The sequence below is a fragment of the Coenobita brevimanus genome, chromosome 40 (genome assembly GCF_032717465.1).
Source record: "Coenobita brevimanus isolate Jiangsu-jjx chromosome 40, ASM3271746v2, whole genome shotgun sequence".
In the NCBI taxonomy this organism is placed as follows: domain Eukaryota; kingdom Metazoa; phylum Arthropoda; class Malacostraca; order Decapoda; family Coenobitidae; genus Coenobita; species Coenobita brevimanus.
This window is the reverse complement of record NC_136993.1, coordinates 7181684-7203480: the sequence shown is the minus strand read 5'-3', so window position 1 is coordinate 7203480 and position 21797 is coordinate 7181684. Positions and strand designations below refer to the sequence as shown.

General features: G+C 41.2%; 1 protein-coding gene across 1 annotated transcript in view; it reads right to left on the bottom strand.

Moving 5' to 3' along the window:
* Positions 1-21506, bottom strand: part of LOC145397270 (glutamate receptor ionotropic, delta-2-like) — a 69455-nt gene extending 47949 nt beyond the window's left edge. The window contains exons 1-2 of the mRNA XM_080270468.1: positions 21453-21506; positions 20702-20812 (exon numbers count right to left, since the gene is read on the bottom strand). Coding sequence (XP_080126594.1) covers positions 20702-20812; positions 21453-21506 — 165 coding nt within the window. The remainder of the gene's footprint in view (positions 1-20701; positions 20813-21452) is intronic.
* Between the last annotated feature and the right edge of the window lie 291 nt (positions 21507-21797).

Here is a 21797-nt window from a genome sequence, read left to right as displayed (position 1 = left end):
GCACACAAGAGATACAACATTGTTTAAAGTATGTAGCAAGATGTAACTTCTTATAAGAGCGTGTCTTAGTTTTTAGTCAGTGTTGCGAGAGCCATAATAGACGTGAATGTTAACTTTGTGAATATTGCTAATATATTAATACAAGTACATAAGCCTGCTCTGGCTTCACCCCCTGAGGTTCATACCTCCATCCACCTACTAGCTTACTCTTCGTTATGGATTATAACGTCCCCTTCAACCTGTTTTCCTCTTAGGGCTTTTTACTCCCATGGACCATGTGTCACCATTGACTCAATATCCTAAAGAACCTGTTTCCCCCAAGGGCCCATTTTCTACCAGGGGTTTACTTTTATCATCCAATGACCCACTTACCCCATGGACCAGAAGCTGTTTACCCTCTCTTGACCTATTTTCTCCCGTGAGGAAACACCAAACCCTCTGTCTTTTGCACCTAGGCCTCTTTCCCCCATAAGGTTACTTTTACCAACAGAACCTTTGTTTCCACTTATTCCAATTTTTCCCGAGGACCTCTTCTCACAGGGACCTATTCCAACCATAGACTTTTTCTCCTTATCCATGTGTCCACCTAATCGCCAACCCAAATACGTACCCACTCATCCAGTGTAGTGAGCTCGTCTCCTTCCTTATCTCTAGGGAAGACCCACATCCATCCGTCTATTCACAAAGCCTACACTCACTCACCCTCCCACCCACTCTCACAACCTCCAACTCACTCTCACCACCCATTTACCCCACCTGCCCACGTTGTCCACCCACCCAACTTCCCGTATTGCCCAACCCACTCACGTACCCCACTCATTCACACAATCGCCCATCCTAACATCGCCTCCATGACCGCCCGCCTTATCAACTTAACCACTCTGTCTACCCCACCTATTCCATCACACCTAGCGTCACACACACACACACACACACACACACACACACACACACACACACACACACACATCCATCCATCCTACCGACCCCACCGTTCCTGTCCACTCAACCAGTCCATCCACTTTGCCTGTCCACCCCTCACCCAACCCACCTATCCACTCCACCTACTCCGCCTACCCTGTCTGCTCACACATCTGCCCACCAACTCACTCACCTTGCTGCCAGACTTCTTCGACAAGATAACTTACACACACACACTCACACACAGAAAGATTCATGGCTGCTTTTACATCAGAGATGACGAGGACGTGTTGTGGTAATGACTACAGCATGGCAACAGGACTCAATGGTACAGGGATGAAAGAGATTTATTGGGCTCTTTTATTTATTCATTACTATTATATGAAGTAGTTCGCTGTACCGGAAATGAAGTGAAGATGGAGTTGTCAGCTCCTGTAAGAATGACCAGCGTGCAGTGTGGTTGTTCTGGAAGTGACAGGGCAGCCAACACGGGGCCCAGAGTTCCTTCCTTGTTGTCCTCATCTTGCATGTAGGGGAAGGGATATAATTATTGATTGCAGAACCCTTTTGGCTTGGATAAGGTTTACCGTAAAATTTACCATCGGACAACATTATTCAGTAGAGGAAACGTTTAGTCAGGGCTGAAAACTGTATTGACAAACCTTTTTATGGCTCAAGCTTTCCTCATCCAAATTTGAGTTTGGATATAGCCTATCTGAAGTATTCAGTTTCATCTGTGGCAGCAAAACACTTATTTGTTCCCTCTTCTCCAGCAATAATAATATGAAGAAGCATTTCCTAACGGTATTTCTCATAATAAAGGGTGTTTCCTGCCACTACGAGGACGTCGTCTTGGTTTTATTCCAGGTATCACCAGACATGATTATATGATTCATGAGGCTTCTTGAACGGATGAGAAGCATAGAGCCTTCATAAACTCTCATGATAAGTACAGTTGTAGTATTCTGTTCAGCCGAGTAAGCCATAGGAGTCTTGGTTTTAATTCTATCACATTCTTGTTATGTTCGCAACATTTCTATTTCTTTTTCCATCAAATGCTCTAGACTTTATTAACTGACTTGTTGTTCCTGTTGCTTATCCCAGGCCTGTCTGGCTAAGCCAATGTTTCTCAAACTTTTTCTCTTCATTTCCCACTTGTGGGGATCTTAACATTCTCGTAGTCTCCCTTCAGTTCTCTCTCAAGACCCTCACAAATAACGATCAGAGAGGAATTTTTTTTTGCGCTTTCCATTTATTTTAACTCTTACATCTATCAGTCAGAATGCATATTTTGTTACATATCAGTGGGATGGATGACACTGTTTGCTTTCAGTCAGTCGACTCTTTCGAGGCTGAGTCACTGATAACACACATCACATATCTGCATCCACAACCAACAGGTTTCGGCTTTTACTTTTTATGTGTAGAAGGGAGGAGATGCCAAATTCATGTAAATATGTTGTGGACAATGGCAAGAGGACTCTAAGTGCGATTTCACTGACCCTCTGATTTACAGTACTACTACACCAGCCCATCATGGCCCACCTAATATACATCCGTACGCCCCTTCTGGGCCATGCCTTCCAATTCGAGAACCAGTAGATGAAGCTGACCCGTGAACACAGATAAGCATCTGCATGTGTGGGGCTATCCTGCGGGCATAGTATACATACACCTGGAAGGGAACCGGTGCCCCCTAATGGTAGACAGCGTCTCGGTGGGATCGAACCAGAGTATATCCCCATGGCGTGGTACAGAGATATGAGGATGTTTGATTCCTGGATGGACACCACAGCTGCTCACCTCCGTCTGGGATACACAACACCACATGTAGACTCCTTGTCAGTGCCTTAGGCTGAGAGAGTCACAGGATCCAGTCAGTGTTAATACAGTCACTACTAGCCTCCTCATGATGGGGATAACTCTCGTATTCTGTCCCGGCTCGCGTCAAACGACTTTACTGAACTGAGACATAGGCTCCAGAGATTGTTACCGGTACTACTTTCACAAAGGGTTTGATTAAGCTGAATATAAACATCCTGTCGAGGCACTAAGATATATAAAAAGACATCCCCAGACTATACTAATTAAATATAATATCCGAGAGTACTAAGCGAACAAAGAAAACTCTAACTGGACGATTCTAATCCGCTCACGGGAAACCGTGAGATACAGATTACATAAACCCTATCAATGTTAAGGGTTGTCCTGAACTGAATATAATCACCAGGAGATAACAAAGACAGACTATAAAAAGATGATACCATAATGAAAGGTTTGGTCTGCTGCTTCAGTGGTAGAAAGTTTATACCTACTCAGACTCCCACCTTAATTGGCGAATACTTTCTTCTCATCTTGATATTAGTGCGTAGCTGTCTTGAAAATACGCATAATATATTTTGACAGATTATAAATGTTTTTTTAATATAATAACTCCAGAAATAAACTACATATAAATCTGTGAACTGGCTTTACCAAATATATATATATATATATATATATATATATATATATATATTGTTACATAGCCTATGATTTCATCATCCTTTGTGTGATTTTTAACGCACAGTATGCTGCATGTTTGATCACGAGCGTGTTCTGCCTCAGTCCCCCCCTTCTACCGTTATAGTAGAGTAAGTCGTTCTCTCTGTTGTCCAGAGCGGGATTGTCAACTCTATGTCCCCATGGCTTCATTTGCGCGTCCTTATTACAAGTTGTATCAAGCTCTCCTGGATCCTATATAATGAGCTCAGTCTCTGCATCATTGCCACTTAGATCTGCTCCTCATTTTGTTCACATCTCTGTCCTCCCCTGTACAGATATTATTGTGAGTGCTCAAGAAATCTCCAACCATCTAGCAGCTGTGTGTAATTTGAGTATAACTGTTGTTGCATTTTTTCTTGTACTGTATAGCATAAGTTTAATTTGTAGGCCTAGTGAAGTTTTTGTAATTCGTGTGGGGTTCTTTGTCAGTCATTTTTAATAATAGTTTGTATCTGTAATTATTTATCTGGCATTCACTGAGTATTATCTGGTATCTCATTTTATCAGGGCTGACTTAGATAAATTTACTCTTGCTAATTTCGTGTTAATAGAGGCTATTGCAGTTAACCATATATTTAACCTGTTTATTTGCCATTACATTATCCTTATGAGTCCTGAATGTTTAGTTGTTAGTTTGTGCATTAAACTTTAACTTGTAATTTTACCTAGCTCTTTTGTTTTGAACCTGGAACTTTACGGGACAGTAGTGACTCTTCGTATTCTCACTTAAAGTGTACATTATCTTTCTCTGTTCCGTAACATAAATTTGGCGACCTCATATCAGGATATTCAGGATATTATCATAAGGATATTGTTTGATATTTTGTGACTGTGATATATTCATGATGGCTACTATTTCTACACTTGATGAAGCCAAAGATTTTTTGTCAAATGTGCAAACAGTGTGTGATATAGAAAACAGAACAAAGAATGAACTTAAGCTTGTTGCTCAACAATTGGGAATTGCAGTTCACTCTCATCATTCTAAAGATCAAATTGTTGGCATGATTAATAAAAGCTTGTTTAATGTAACTCCTCCAAATGAGCAAACGCAGATTGAATTAGCTAAGTTACAGCTAGCTCTGCAGGAGGCTAAGGCTAAGGAGGCGGAGTCTCGTGTTAAGGAAGCAAATGCTCGTATTGAAGAGGCACAGGTACAGGCTCAGGCACAAATTGAACTTGCCAGGATTCAGGCAGACCATGAGTATCGCATGAAACAAGGTGGAACTGGATCATCTAGCTCTGATGATTTTGATGTGGCTAAAAATGTTAAACTTGTCCCTCCTTTTAATGAATCTGATTTAACAAAATATTTTCAGTTGTTTGAGAGGGTAGCTACAGGTTTTAATTGGCCTAAGGAGTATTGGCCAGTACTCCTTCAAACTGTTCTCACCGGTAAAGCTCAAGTAACTTATGCATCTTTGCCTCAGGATCAGTCTGATAATTATGATGTAGTTAAGAGCTTGATTCTTAAGGCCTATGAGCTTGTTCCTGAAGCCTATAGAGTAAAATTTAGGACAACTTACAAGCAAGATAAGCAATCCCATGTTGAGTATGCAAAAATCAAAGAAGATTTGTTGGAGCAGTGGTTAAATTCTAAGAATGTGGATTCTGATTTTGGTAAATTTAAGCAGATGATTTTGCTGGAGGATTTCAAAAGGTGTATTTATAAAGATGTAAGCCTATATCTTGATGAGAAAAGAATAGATAATTTGTGTGATGCTGCAGTTTTAGCTGATGAGTATGTTCTCACTCACAAGAGATATTCTAGAGAAAAAGGGAAAGCTGAGAGTAAGTACGTTGCCTCTACTCAGAGTACAGGTAACAGGAAAGAGAATAAGGATGATGTTTCTCAGGAAGTAAATACCAGCTTCACCTCTAGATTTCAGAAAAGTAAATGTACTTATTGTAGTAAGCTTGGTCATACTATGGAGAGATGTTTCAGGAGACAGCGTGATGTGAACAAAAAGGAGTCTTTAAATATTCAGTCAATTGGTCTAGTGTCCACTCTTGAGAGTTCCCAGAATTCTTTAACTGAGTTAACTGAACCTGCTTTGAGGGGTAACTTAAATTCTCATGATGGAGCTCCTCTTTTGAGCAGTAACGTGGGTGACACTCTCAAGAGTTCATGTGCTAATTTCCTGTCTGATGGTTTTGTCAGTCCTCTGGACAGTAATGACAGGAAATCAGTTCAAATATATCGTGATACAGGTGCTTGCCAATCCCTTATGCTGACCAGTGTTCTAGGCTCTAATTTTAATTCCTCTGATGAAACTGTAATCTTACAAGGTGTAGGGAATAATTACTTCTCTGTTCCTCTGTGCAGAGTGCATTTAGAGTCTGGTTTTGTTAATGGTTCTGTTATGGTTGGGTTGGTTGAGACACTCCCAATGTCAGGTGTAACTTTCTTACTTGGAAATGATATTGGTGGAAGTCAAGTGTGTGCAGCTCCTCAGTTGTCTGGTGAGCCAGTGGCTGTGTCCCGGGATTGTGATGTCCCTGATGTGTTCCCTGCATGTGCTGTCACTAGGGCTAAGTCTAAAGTTACTGGTGATTTAGAGGATAATGATGATGATGATGATGTTATCCTAGCTGACACTTTTCTTGCTAATTTGGACCACTCACCAGATGAGGCAGTACCCCGTAGTGTTGATAATTTGTCTCGTCAAGAGTTGGTTGAGTTGCAGGTTGCTGACCCTGAGTTGAAAGGTCTAGCTAACTCTGCTTACAGTGAAGAAGAGTCAGCCGGTGCTTCTACTTGTTATTATGTAAAGTCAGGAGTACTTATGAGGAAGTGGAGACCCCCACAGCATCAGCCGACTGTGAATGGGAGGTTGTACATCAAGTTGTCATCCCTCGTGTTTGTAGGCAGGATATCATTCGAGTGGCTCATGATTCCAGTTTGGCAGGACACCTTGGAGTGAGGAAGACTGTGGCACGCATTTTGAAACACTTCTACTGGCCAGGTATCTTCAGGGATGTTTCCTGGTATTGTAAGTCTTGTCACACCTGTCAAGTTGTGGGAAAGTGTAATCAGACCGAAAAGGTTGCACCTCTAGTTCCCATTCCTCCTTTTGAGGCGCCTTTCACCCGTGTGTTGGTGGATATTGTGGGCCCTCTTCCTAAGACTTCTTCAGGATTTTCTTATGTGTTGACCATGATTGATATGGCTACTCGTTATCCTGAAGCCATTCCACTTAGAAACATCTCAGCAAAGAACGTGGTTAAGGAAATGCTAGGGTTCTTCACAAAGTTTGGTCTGCCCAAGGAGGTACAGTCCGACCGGGGAAGTAATTTCATGTCAAATGTTTTCAAGCAGTCTCTGAAAGAGTTGGGCATCTCCCAGATCACGTCTTCAGCTTACCATCCCCAGACCCAAGGAGCGTTGGAGAGATACCATCAAACACTCAAATCGATGCTCAAGAAATACTGTTTGGAACATCAGAAAGACTGGGATAAAGGTCTTCCATTCGTTGTGTTTGCTGCAAGAGAATCTCCAAATGAATCACTAGGCTTCTCACCTTTTGAACTACTGCTTGGCCATGAAGTAAGAGGACCCCTTAAGCTACTCAAGGAATGCTGGCTGTCGGAGGAAGATGACGTCAACCTGCTGGAGTTTGTGATGAATTTCAAAGAACGGCTGTCCACTGCTTTACAGCTGGCGAGAGAGAATTTAGGAGCTGCTCAGGAGAAGATGAAGACTTGGTATGATAAGAAGTCCAGGTTACGCCACTTTCAGCCAGGAGATCAGGTTTTGATTCTGCTACCAGTTCATGGGCAACCTCTTCAAGCCAAGTTTAGTGGCCCTTATTTCGTGGAGAAGAAACTCAGTGATGTCAGCTATGTCATCGCCACACCAGATCGTAGAAAGAGCAAGCAACTATGTCACATCAACATGCTAAAGTTATATCACAGGCGGGACGAAAATAATCCAGTCTGCACTGTAGCTGTTCCACCCGAGTCTGCAAGTGAAGCTCTCCCATGCAGTATGAGCCTGAGTGATAGTTTGGGGAAGAATCCTGATATCATGAATGATCTCCAGACTAAGCTTTCTCATCTACCACCCAAGGAAAGGCAGGAGTTTTCGGCATTACTGCAGGAGTACCCGCAAGTGTTCCGTGCCACTCCAGGAAGAACTACTGTGTTGATGCATGATGTCGATGTTGGAGACGCAAAGCCAATTAAATTGCCTCCTTACCGTGTGAACCCAGTGAAAGTTCCTCTCATCCAGAAGGAGCTTGGCTACCTGTTGGACCACAAGATGATTGAGCCCTGTCAGAGCGAGTGGAGTTCTCCTGTCACTCTGGTCCCTAAGCCAGGTGGGTCACAGAGGCTTTGCATCGACTACAGACGTGTTAATCAGATAACCAAAACAGACACTTACCCTCTCCCTCGTGTGGAAGATTGCATAGACAAGATCGGAAAGGCTAGGTACATAAGTAAGTTTGATTTGTTAAAGGGATACTGGCAAGTACCTATGACTGAACGTGCTAGGGAGATCTCATTTTTTGTAACATTAGGAAAGACCTTTGCATGGTCTGTAATGCCATATACAGATTGTTTTAGAGTAATAAGAAATTTCCTTTGTAAATTTCTTTTTTCTTTGTGGGGAGGTGTTACATAGCCTATGATTTCATCATCCTTTGTGTGATTTTTAACGCACAGTATGCTGCATGTTTGATCACGAGCGTGTTCTGCCTCAGTCCCCCCCTTCTACCGTTATAGTAGAGTAAGTCGTTCTCTCTGTTGTCCAGAGCGGGATTGTCAACTCTATGTCCCCATGGCTTCATTTGCGCGTCCTTATTACAAGTTGTATCAAGCTCTCCTGGATCCTATATAATGAGCTCAGTCTCTGCATCATTGCCACTTAGATCTGCTCCTCATTTTGTTCACATCTCTGTCCTCACCTTTTCAGATATTATTGTGAGTGCTCAAGAAATCTCCTTCCATCTAGCAGCTGTGTGTAATTTGAGTATAACTGTTGTTGCATTTTTCTTGTACTGTATAGCATAAGTTTAATTTGTAGGCCTAGTGAAGTTTTTGTAATTCGTGTGGGGTTCTTTGTCAGTCATTTTTAATAATAGTTTGTATCTGTAATTATTTATCTGGCATTCACTGAGTATTATCTGGTATCTCATTTTATCAGGGCTGACTTAGATAAATTTACTCTTGCTAATTTCGTGTTAATAGAGGCTATTGCAGTTAACCATATATTTAACCTGTTTATTTGCCATTACATTATCCTTATGAGTCCTGAATGTTTAGTTGTTAGTTTGTGCATTAAACTTTAACTTGTAATTTTACCTAGCTCTTTTGTTTTGAACCTGGAACTTTACGGGACAGTAGTGACTCTTCGTATTCTCACTTAAAGTGTACATTATCTTTCTCTGTTCCGTAACATAAATTTGGCGACCTCATATCAGGATATTCAGGATATTATCATAAGGATATTGTTTGATATTTTGTGACTGTGATATATTCATGATGGCTACTATTTCTACACTTGATGAAGCCAAAGATTTTTTGTCAAATGTGCAAACAGTGTGTGATATAGAAAACAGAACAAAGAATGAACTTAAGCTTGTTGCTCAACAATTGGGAATTGCAGTTCACTCTCATCATTCTAAAGATCAAATTGTTGGCATGATTAATAAAAGCTTGTTTAATGTAACTCCTCCAAATGAGCAAACGCAGATTGAATTAGCTAAGTTACAGCTAGCTCTGCAGGAGGCTAAGGCTAAGGAGGCGGAGTCTCGTGTTAAGGAAGCAAATGCTCGTATTGAAGAGGCACAGGTACAGGCTCAGGCACAAATTGAACTTGCCAGGATTCAGGCAGACCATGAGTATCGCATGAAACAAGGTGGAACTGGATCATCTAGCTCTGATGATTTTGATGTGGCTAAAAATGTTAAACTTGTCCCTCCTTTTAATGAATCTGATTTAACAAAATATTTTCAGTTGTTTGAGAGGGTAGCTACAGGTTTTAATTGGCCTAAGGAGTATTGGCCAGTACTCCTTCAAACTGTTCTCACCGGTAAAGCTCAAGTAACTTATGCATCTTTGCCTCAGGATCAGTCTGATAATTATGATGTAGTTAAGAGCTTGATTCTTAAGGCCTATGAGCTTGTTCCTGAAGCCTATAGAGTAAAATTTAGGACAACTTACAAGCAAGATAAGCAATCCCATGTTGAGTATGCAAAAATCAAAGAAGATTTGTTGGAGCAGTGGTTAAATTCTAAGAATGTGGATTCTGATTTTGGTAAATTTAAGCAGATGATTTTGCTGGAGGATTTCAAAAGGTGTATTTATAAAGATGTAAGCCTATATCTTGATGAGAAAAGAATAGATAATTTGTGTGATGCTGCAGTTTTAGCTGATGAGTATGTTCTCACTCACAAGAGATATTCTAGAGAAAAAGGGAAAGCTGAGAGTAAGTACGTTGCCTCTACTCAGAGTACAGGTAACAGGAAAGAGAATAAGGATGATGTTTCTCAGGAAGTAAATACCAGCTTCACCTCTAGATTTCAGAAAAGTAAATGTACTTATTGTAGTAAGCTTGGTCATACTACGGAGAGATGTTTCAGGAGACAGCGTGATGTGAACAAAAAGGAGTCTTTAAATATTCAGTCAATTGGTCTAGTGTCCACTCTTGAGAGTTCCCAGAATTCTTTAACTGAGTTAACTGAACCTGCTTTGAGGGGTAACTTAAATTCTCATGATGGAGCTCCTCTTTTGAGCAGTAACGTGGGTGACACTCTCAAGAGTTCATGTGCTAATTTCCTGTCTGATGGTTTTGTCAGTCCTCTGGACAGTAATGACAGGAAATCAGTTCAAATATATCGTGATACAGGTGCTTGCCAATCCCTTATGCTGACCAGTGTTCTAGGCTCTAATTTTAATTCCTCTGATGAAACTGTAATCTTACAAGGTGTAGGGAATAATTACTTCTCTGTTCCTCTGTGCAGAGTGCATTTAGAGTCTGGTTTTGTTAATGGTTCTGTTATGGTTGGGTTGGTTGAGACACTCCCAATGTCAGGTGTAACTTTCTTACTTGGAAATGATATTGGTGGAAGTCAAGTGTGTGCAGCTCCTCAGTTGTCTGGTGAGCCAGTGGCTGTGTCCCGGGATTGTGATGTCCCTGATGTGTTCCCTGCATGTGCTGTCACTAGGGCTAAGTCTAAAGTTACTGGTGATTTAGAGGATAATGATGATGATGATGATGTTATCCTAGCTGACACTTTTCTTGCTAATTTGGACCACTCACCAGATGAGGCAGTACCCCGTAGTGTTGATAATTTGTCTCGTCAAGAGTTGGTTGAGTTGCAGGTTGCTGACCCTGAGTTGAAAGGTCTAGCTAACTCTGCTTACAGTGAAGAAGAGTCAGCCGGTGCTTCTACTTGTTATTATGTAAAGTCAGGAGTACTTATGAGGAAGTGGAGACCCCCAACAGCATCAGCCGACTGTGAATGGGAGGTTGTACATCAAGTTGTCATCCCTCGTGTTTGTAGGCAGGATATCATTCGAGTGGCTCATGATTCCAGTTTGGCAGGACACCTTGGAGTGAGGAAGACTGTGGCACGCATTTTGAAACACTTCTACTGGCCAGGTATCTTCAGGGATGTTTCCTGGTATTGTAAGTCTTGTCACACCTGTCAAGTTGTGGGAAAGTGTAATCAGACCGAAAAGGTTGCACCTCTAGTTCCCATTCCTCCTTTTGAGGCGCCTTTCACCCGTGTGTTGGTGGATATTGTGGGCCCTCTTCCTAAGACTTCTTCAGGATTTTCTTATGTGTTGACCATGATTGATATGGCTACTCGTTATCCTGAAGCCATTCCACTTAGAAACATCTCAGCAAAGAACGTGGTTAAGGAAATGCTAGGGTTCTTCACAAAGTTTGGTCTGCCCAAGGAGGTACAGTCCGACCGGGGAAGTAATTTCATGTCAAATGTTTTCAAGCAGTCTCTGAAAGAGTTGGGCATCTCCCAGATCACGTCTTCAGCTTACCATCCCCAGACCCAAGGAGCGTTGGAGAGATACCATCAAACACTCAAATCGATGCTCAAGAAATACTGTTTGGAACATCAGAAAGACTGGGATAAAGGTCTTCCATTCGTTGTGTTTGCTGCAAGAGAATCTCCAAATGAATCACTGGGCTTCTCACCTTTTGAACTACTGTTTGGCCATGAAGTAAGAGGACCCCTTAAGCTACTCAAGGAATGCTGGCTGTCGGAGGAAGATGACGTCAACCTGCTGGAGTTTGTGATGAATTTCAAAGAACGGCTGTCCACTGCTTTACAGCTGGCGAGAGAGAATTTAGGAGCTGCTCAGGAGAAGATGAAGACTTGGTATGATAAGAAGTCCAGGTTACGCCACTTTCAGCCAGGAGATCAGGTTTTGATTCTGCTACCAGTTCATGGGCAACCTCTTCAAGCCAAGTTTAGTGGCCCTTATTTCGTGGAGAAGAAACTCAGTGATGTCAGCTATGTCATCGCCACACCAGATCGTAGAAAGAGCAAGCAACTATGTCACATCAACATGCTAAAGTTATATCACAGGCGGGACGAAAATAATCCAGTCTGCACTGTAGTTGTTCCACCCGAGTCTGCAAGTGAAGCTCTCCCATGCAGTATGAGCCTGAGTGATAGTTTGGGGAAGAATCCTGATATCATGAATGATCTCCAGACTAAGCTTTCTCATCTACCACCCAAGGAAAGGCAGGAGTTTTCGGCATTACTGCAGGAGTACCCGCAAGTGTTCCGTGCCACTCCAGGAAGAACTACTGTGTTGATGCATGATGTCGATGTTGGAGACGCAAAGCCAATTAAATTGCCTCCTTACCGTGTGAACCCAGTGAAAGTTCCTCTCATCCAGAAGGAGCTTGGCTACCTGTTGGACCACAAGATGATTGAGCCCTGTCAGAGCGAGTGGAGTTCTCCTGTCACTCTGGTCCCTAAGCCAGGTGGGTCACAGAGGCTTTGCATCGACTACAGACGTGTTAATCAGATAACCAAAACAGACACTTACCCTCTCCCTCGTGTGGAAGATTGCATAGACAAGATCGGAAAGGCTAGGTACATAAGTAAGTTTGATTTGTTAAAGGGATACTGGCAAGTACCTATGACTGAACGTGCTAGGGAAATCTCATTTTTTGTAACATTAGGAAAGACCTTTGCATGGTCTGTAATGCCATATACAGATTGTTTTAGAGTAATAAGAAATTTCCTTTGTAAATTTCTTTTTTCTTTGTAGGGAGGTGTTACATAGCCTATGATTTCATCATCCTTTGTGTGATTTTTAACGCACAGTATGCTGCATGTTTGATCACGAGCGTGTTCTGCCTCAGTCCCCCCCTTCTACCGTTATAGTAAAGTCGTTCTCTCTGTTGTCCAGAGCGGGATTGTCAACTCTATGTCCCCATGGCTTCATTTGCGCGTCCTTATTACAAGTTGTATCAAGCTCTCCTGGCTCCTATATAATGAGCTCAGTCTCTGCATCATTGCCACTTAGATCTGCTCCTCATTTTGTTCACATCTCTGTCCTCCCCTGTACAGATATTATTGTGAGTGCTCAAGAAATCTCCAACCATCTAGCAGCTGTGTGTAATTTGAGTATAACTGTTGTTGCATTTTTTCTTGTACTGTATAGCATAAGTTTAATTTGTAGGCCTAGTGAAGTTTTTGTAATTCGTGTGGGGTTCTTTGTCAGTCATTTTTAATAATAGTTTGTATCTGTAATTATTTATCTGGCATTCACTGAGTATTATCTGGTATCTCATTTTATCAGGGCTGACTTAGATAAATTTACTCTTGCTAATTTCGTGTTAATAGAGGCTATTGCAGTTAACCATATATTTAACCTGTTTATTTGCCATTACATTATCCTTATGAGTCCTTAATGTTTAGTTGTTAGTTTGTGCATTAAACTTTAACTTGTAATTTTACCTAGCTCTTTTGTTTTGAACCTGGAACTTTACGGGACAGTAGTGACTCTTCGTATTCTCACTTAAAGTGTACATTATCTTTCTCTGTTCCGTAACAATATATATAAATAAATGTGTATATATATATATATATATATATATATATATATATATATATATATATATATATATATATATATATACACACACACAAAATAACCACAGGAGAAATGAAAGGAGCGACAGTGAGTACTTTCGTATATTACATCTTCAGACAGAGTGAAACAGGAATGTAAAGGGTAGAGGTCTTTTATGCACACCCGCAGCAGGGAGTGGCACAGAGAACATATGTTTGTGTGTGTGTGTGTGTGTGTGTGTGTGTGTGTGTGAGTAGATTCAGTAGCCACAGCAGTGGATGACATATAGGGCGAAAATGGTTTCCCACTTACTTCACTTATAATGACCTCAGAAAACTGTTGTTCCAAGATAACTGACAATTATACCCATGTTATTATAATATTTTCTTCTCAAAATTATTCCAAGAATCACCTCCAATAGCTAGTGTACCAAGTCTTGAGACAGCCTGTATTTTACATCTTTTCTCGTCAACGTTATCACGCTGATGGGTACTGTGGATGAATGTTCAGTACACTGAAGGAGTAATGTTCTTCCTTGTTTTAACAAGTAAACATGATTTTCAGAACACAGTCTAAATATTAAAAAACACTGTGCACCATTTCATAGTACATAAGATAATATTTACCTTTAAAGTTGTTTAGTATGTACTCACAAGGCATCCTTATGGTGGTGTGGAGAGTTGCTGTAGTGGTAGTTATCCATGCCAGTAGAAAGCGCACAACAATCAGCATCTGCCAATATAACGGTGACTACCAGGGGTGCCCTTTTTGACCCAAAAAAAAAAAAAAAATCTATGGCCTTGCATCCAGGCAATGCCTAGGACCTTAGGAGGCCACTCCCTTGTGGGAGACGACCCCCAGGTCCCATTATTCCCTCGTGTCCTGAGCTTCCTTTGACCCATCTATCAAGGATTCCCATTGTTCTATTTCTACTGTGAACCTATTTTCCCACTACCCACCCAACCTACCCTCCCACCTATCATGCTCACGCTTGCCATCCATTCGTTTACACTCACCCACACATCCTGTCCACCCACTTACGCACCCACACTGTGTCACCGTGCTCATCCACACCAATTTACGCTCCCTACCCTGCCCACACAACCCTTCCTACCTTCTTCATCCACCCACCTCCTTTTCCTGTCCATCCATCCACCCAACCACCAGACCTTTTGTAACAAATATTGATATGGTTGCAGGAGAGAGTTAAAACTTTGTGGTAATTGGACAGCAAGTTTCCACCATGCTGGCGATTAATTCTAGTTACCCGTCCCCGCCCAGGAGGGGCCCGGGACAATACTGTATATTGATCAAGGCAGAGCAAATAATGGTACTGTATAGGATCTTTACAATGCTTCTGTTTGCAAATAAGCAGTATACTGTATGCGCTTTGACCAGGACATATTAATTGCCGTCGAAAGAAAAATTATCAATGGACACTTAGCCCTGAACAGTCTGATACCATTCACGATGGCTATTGCAGATCCCTCATAATTATACTCCACACTAATAAATTTTGTTTCAGGAGGATGCCATACATTTAACTTACCTGATCTTTCTTAGTCAGTGTTATCATCTGCTCATTCAGATAATAATAGATTATATATAACAGGAACTAGTTATCATTATGGATATCATCGGTTCACTCCTACAAAATGCTTGTTTAATTTTTTTCTGTATAAACAAATATGCAAGTATCAGATTTTATTACAAAGAGATGTGATTTTATATGAATCTAAAGACACCATACTGTAGGCAGTGAGAGTTGTTCGTACTTACTGTCATGCTCTTACCAGGAAAAAGCCTTACTCACATCTTACCGGATGTACTGACTCATCCGGCCTTAGCATTCAACACCATTCAAACCTGTTCTATCAACTCACCTCTGACCAGTCTCCCTTCGAGTTTTCTTTGATACCTGTTCTACTCTCCCTCAGACTTCTGCCATATGGGACAAAGGAGGGGAAATGGAAAGCAGCTTGAGACCAACCCCTTAATCTAATGACGCCTCTCTCTATTTCTTTCTTGCCGTTTCCAGATTATATTTTTTTCCTGAGTAGAGCCCGTGAGTAGAGAAAAGATAATTCAATGCTATAGCTAGTCCCCCAGTTCGAAAAGACACCCTTAACTCGCAAAAAATTGTCTGAAGGTAACATGAATACACTGAAGAGTACGTCATTGGATTAAAGACAATAATGACTATCGACTACATGGTAATTGTTAAGGCAAACAGATTTTGATGTGACACAGTCTTCCCCTAAAGCACAATCCACAACAGTCGATGCTATTTCTAGATCCCTAATTGTACCACTGGGGAAGGAGGGACGAGGGGAAAAAAACCTTATCCAAGAGTCTATCCAACTTCAGAATCGTACTTTTTTATTGAATTTGCTTTATTTTAATGTTAATTATTTATTTTCTTTTTGCTGCCACCTGAATTCGCTAACCCTCGTCCCAGCGAATTGACCAAGATGACGGGATTAAGAAAGACCCCGTGAGTGGTGGAGACTAGACTCCTTTTACCATTATTTTGCCCAGATTTGTATATAGTTACAGCATATTTCATGTCAGTAAAACAACAAGTTAACACTGTAGCTTTACTTACTTGCTATGGCATGTTATCATGATTGGCATCTTATACTTGTGTACTGTTACAAATCAGCATGCAGGATGAAGGGATGGCAATTTTAGACCATCTCTCCCTCTTAAATGCTGAGTTATTACAATAGAAACACACTAATAGAATATTATGCTAGTCACGAAGGAGAACTGTGAAAATAATGCAAGGCTTTAGCAGTATCGTTTTCTGCCACTGAGTTACGTGAAAGAAGCTGCCAAAGGACAAGAATTTATGCTTAACTAAGGTGGAAGAATATAATTACTATGTAGTGTAATAATTCTTTCAATACCAAGAATGATTCTCGTTCGACGCAGGCAGTTTCTATAAAATAATTACATGTACGAATAATGCTCATATATATCGTATTCTCTCTCTCTCTCTCTCTCTCTCTCTCTCTCTCTCTCGAGAGAGAGAGAGAGAGAGAGAGAGAGAGAGAGAGAGAGAGGGAACAAAGAATCAATGGCTGGGAGACATTATTCTCTCACATCAAGGGGGGAAAAAGCAGAGAGCCGAATTCAGGATCACAGCATTTTCAGATGCCTGGACACACTGAGTTTAAAAGACTGAAGATCATACATAAATGACAGAATATTGGTTAACTCTTACATAGGTAATATATAACGTCTGCTAGTTTTACTTATTGATGTAATAGATTGTGCTCAAGAGTCGGTGAAGTATCAGCTTACGCAAATGATTATATTCATTCGAACCTCAAGATTTGCTGGGTTATGTGTCCTTGTGCACAGTGCGTTTCCACACTAAGCTGTTGTGCAGGAACACCCTTGGATTAATCTCGCATTTTGACAAGGGAGGGCTAGATATAAATTCTCACAAGAATATGCACTGTTACTTTAATACTGCGTTGTACTCTAAAATATTACTTGCTCTAGACTTGGACAGCCTTTATACCCGTCTCTGTCTTATATAGAACAAAATTTTGTTTCGGTAATATTACATATATACTGTAATTATGTACCTCAATTAGCTTCATTTCCCTAAAATGAGGGTAAAGTGACTCCAGGCTTGTCTTGTTTCATGCTTTAACTGAGAAGATAAAATTGGAATATCTGGCATAATGATACTGGCCTTCGCACTACTAGTCAAGAGCTAAAAGACAACAACCTAGTTCGTAGAGATGTGTTGTGCTTATATAATGGACGCGAGTCCAATTCACGGCTGGGACATAGACCTGTTTTAGATTTATTATTTTGTTAAACCAGACTTTTCTATTCTACCATAAGGCCCACCGGCATGTTGTAATAACATCTCCGCTAATACCAACAGTCCTATATGAGACAGCTCTAGCATATACTCGAATTGGGTGGTGGTTGTAAGCATCGATGTGGTGATATGGAAGCGTATAGTGCGTCGGAGGTCTGCTGGATCTAATGGAATGGTCTGTTAGAAGCTTATGCCCAGAGCAGGACCCCTCTAAAGAAAAATTAAAAGTTGTTACAGTGATGGTGAAATATTGCTCATGATTAGGTACTAGCTCAAAGAAATGAATAATTTAGTGTCAATAATGCTTCATTTCTTTCATATTGGTCAGCTCACAGCCAGACATGCATATCCGTTTTAATTTCATTGCAGTTTTAGTCGCTGTGTCCATACTGGATTATGAATCTGTAAAATAATCCTCCATAATTATTATAATCGTATTTTTATGATACTTTTAATCTAGATCCTGACATACTACTGGACTTCCTGACCTTCCAACGTTGTACTGTATAATTTATGATAGTTTGGTCTACAGTTAGTATGCTTTCTCTGGGACTAAGAACAAAATCAGGGACACACACACACACACACACACACACACACACACACGATTATGCTTCGCTGGAGGTGGGGTCAGGTGTTGACGATGGTTACATACTACAGCTCTCAATATTTTTTTTTCTCTGTAAGTAGATGGATGTCTGTTTTAATTATCTCTTTGTGCTGGAGAGGGACGCCTTCATGTGGTGGCGCCGATGTATCAGTTCAAATGATTGGTTATACAAGCGACCTTCAACTACTTCCGTATCGCTAGGATGATGGACTGTAGGACAACTTGAGCCTGCACTCCACTAGGTTCACATTTCAGGTGAACGTGCATCATCAACAACAGCGATAACAAGAACAAAACACCAGTAACATCTAAATCTTGCCACCATCCCCCGTTTTTCACCAGCCTAGGGAGGCCTCTCGTTCTCACTAGATTACTTGTAATTGCTTGTAACTCCTTCAGTACAGTGGCCCCCTCGTACGCTGGTTACAGTCGACTGGTAGCAGCAAGAAAAACATTTGAGTGACATCTGTAGCCTATCTGGCAGCACCTTTAGAAACTTAATGTTATAGTACGAGTAGACAGAGACACAAGTATCTTCCCAAAGTTTGACGAATACATAGAGGGAAAATCGAACCACCTGAAACACGCAGTAGCAGAGAAATGGTTTTCATTGCATTTCGCCAGTTGTAAGTGTTTTTTCAGGCGGAACTGCGGAGATAGCTGTTTCTTTGACTGTACATCCATATAACTGATTTTTTTTATGCAAGGAAGAAGAAACCAAAGATTAGGTGCCTGCGAACTGCTCCCCCCCAGAGGAAAAAACAAAAAAAACAGGACAACAGAGTGCCAAATTCATGATCCATTTATTTCATTGATACTAAACATGATACGTTATTCACAACGGTGAGTCTAATGCCCGTGTTCCCGTTGGTTAAGGAGGCTTCCCAAAATCCAGTTCTTAGATATTTATATTTGGATATTTGGATATGGCTGGTTAATAACATTTTCTAGTTATTTATGCAGAGTGTGGTGATCCTTGAAGGAATTGTGAAACACAGTAGGAGAGTGAAGTGTAAGAAACAAAATAAATCGCTTAGGGTAAAATGTTGGGGAACTTCGTTAGCTGACTAGAATACGGACCACATTATTAATATGTATGAAGTGCTCATGATCTTTAATTAAATGCAAGAGTATCTATAGGAACGGCACGGTCAGTCAGTCAGAATGTTATTTTCCCACACAAGGTGCTTAACTCTAGCAGAGGCCCATGTGGTGCTTCAGCTTGATCAGACCCAATATTACCCCGCTTCTATGTGGTACATCTATAGTTGTTGTTTCTGTTATTTGATGCCATAGCTTAATTGTGTGCATCAGTGCCGTTTCATACCTTGTCATTTTTTTTATTACAAATGCTGAGCCTAGACTTGAATGTTTGTTAACCACGTCCTTGCAGTCCTTCTGCATGCCACAAAACTTCGCATGGCACCTCTTCGGCGCTAATCCCTACCGTCGATACTATATACATATTAAGGCTATTTCATTCAGGATTGGTGTAATGGTACTCTCGGGGATGTATTTTTTTTTATTTTAATACCGCTCGGTTTAGTGAAAATTATCATTTTATTTTTTTGTTTTACTTTTACAGTGCTCAATAATCAGACTTCACTGTATCAGCCTTTGATCTCAACTGCATCCATTCAAACAACTGGATAGCTAAAGTTGATATTCGGGTCGAATGAATCACACTATATCGGAAGGTCAAACTATTTAAGGGAAACAGATTACTTAATATCACATGTGTTTTCATCACAGGAATTTGTAATTACACATACCAGGAGGAATTCGGGTGATCTGAATGAACTCGTCTGGAGGTATTAGGAATAAACCAGTAAATTATCAAACGTTATCCTAATATATGAATTAAGTCCTCGATAGAATAAATAATCCCGAGGTTGAAGTGGTTCTTGGGGGTCGCTTATAACAAAGTCAAATTCTGTCTACAGAGTGTAATTACTAGTGTCTTGAAAACGACAGCAGTTTTCGATAATACTTAGTTGTCTAAAACACAAGGCAACACAACACGACTCAGCATACAGTATATAAATTTTAAGATATTAAATGGTCATGCTTCGCCACAGTGGATAGTGCAATTTAATATATACTTCATTACCATTACAGCAAGATATTAAAATATGTATTATAATTATTTTTTGCTGAAGCGGATTTCTTACAGGACATAACTATGCTCTGTGGTCTGATTAAGATTAAACCTTAGCAGAAACTTCAACATGAACTGGATGTTTGACAACTTCTTTATTTGTAATACAATTGTAACTTCGATACTGACTTAAGAAGCAGCTACATTACCACTGCCGGTCACTGCACACACACACACACACACACACACACACACACACACACACACTCTCTCTCTCTCTCTCTCTCTCTCTCTGATGAAAAAAACAAAACCATTTCAGTGTTTCGTGTGCCACAGTGACACTTAGCAGCAGTAGAGTAACGTATCCCTTTTACACTCCTGTCTCATCAGTTAATTTACAGCCGCCGTCATGTACTAATGCAAGCACTGTAGAATACTAGATCATACGGTGTGACTGAATCGCTGGGTATTCCTGGCGCCTCTGTAAGAATTGTTGTAATGCGGTCATTAGATTCAGAGTTTGCTCCTTTGAAAAGATAAACTGTTTTCTTCTGAACACTCTGGTTCGATCGTTGACGTTGCCCTCCGTCCTCCATCGCCTAATCCATCTGCTGACAGTGGATGTGCTCACGCCAGTCTCCTCAGCGATAGCGTGAGAGGATTTCCCGTTGAGCCACATTGTTACAAATTTGGCTCGATCGCGAAGGGCTGTTGGCTGAGCGGGGCAGCGAGACTTCATTTCCTGCAAGTACAGTTATCGAGAGTTATATTGCTGCACTTTATGTTCGAACTGCTTAAAACACTTCCTTCATATTCTGAGGATTTTATAAGTCCCAAAGATTGCACCACTGGGTTTCGAATATCACTGCTCGCCGCCTCTCTGTAAAGATGAAAGGAACTGTACTGTCAAGGATAAATTATCTTCTAATACTCCACTGTGTCTTCATAGGCTCTGCCTCCCGGCACAGACTTATTAGCTTGTGTCCTGAGGCCCAGCCGTTCTCCTGTGTGCCGCATATATGCACGTCGCTACTCAAGGCCCCGTCACACGATCAGTGGGTAAGTGTGGTGGCTAAGCATGGTGCCGAAGAGCGTGGCTCAGCTGGAGTTATGTGACGTTGACGAACCTGCTCGAGCAATGATGGTGCTTCAGTTCCGCACGTCTACACGATCATTTTCCATGCATTCTCCGCTCCTATGCTGAATCACCACACTTGCCCACTGATCGTGCGACGGGGCCTTCAGGCGCTAGAACCAACAGTTCATGTTACGTATATACCCAGGGCCGGATTCCCACGTATACAGTAGGCGAAATGGGCAACTGCCTACCAGGCCGCGGCCTGCCACAGGCCATCCAGACATCCAGAACGGAATAAATATACGCTCTGGGCATCCAAACAAGGGCCACCATCCATCAGGTCATCAAAAAGGGCCATTATAGGTCATGCTAGAATTTCACTGGAAATAACGGAAAGAAAGAGATCTATATTTTGCAGCTAACCATCTGCTTTGCCTACCAGGCCACACCAGAGTTAATCCGGCCCTGTACAGTATATACCAGGGTTAGCGTGATGGTATTAGCAGTGGTTTTATGACATGTCTTTGGATCTTCAGTGAGATAACTAAAATGTTTTTTTTGCAAAATTTAGATTATCAGTCTACTTTTGTTTTAGTGTGGACTCTAACTTACATCTACTGTATTCTGACATCAGATCACTTATCCAACC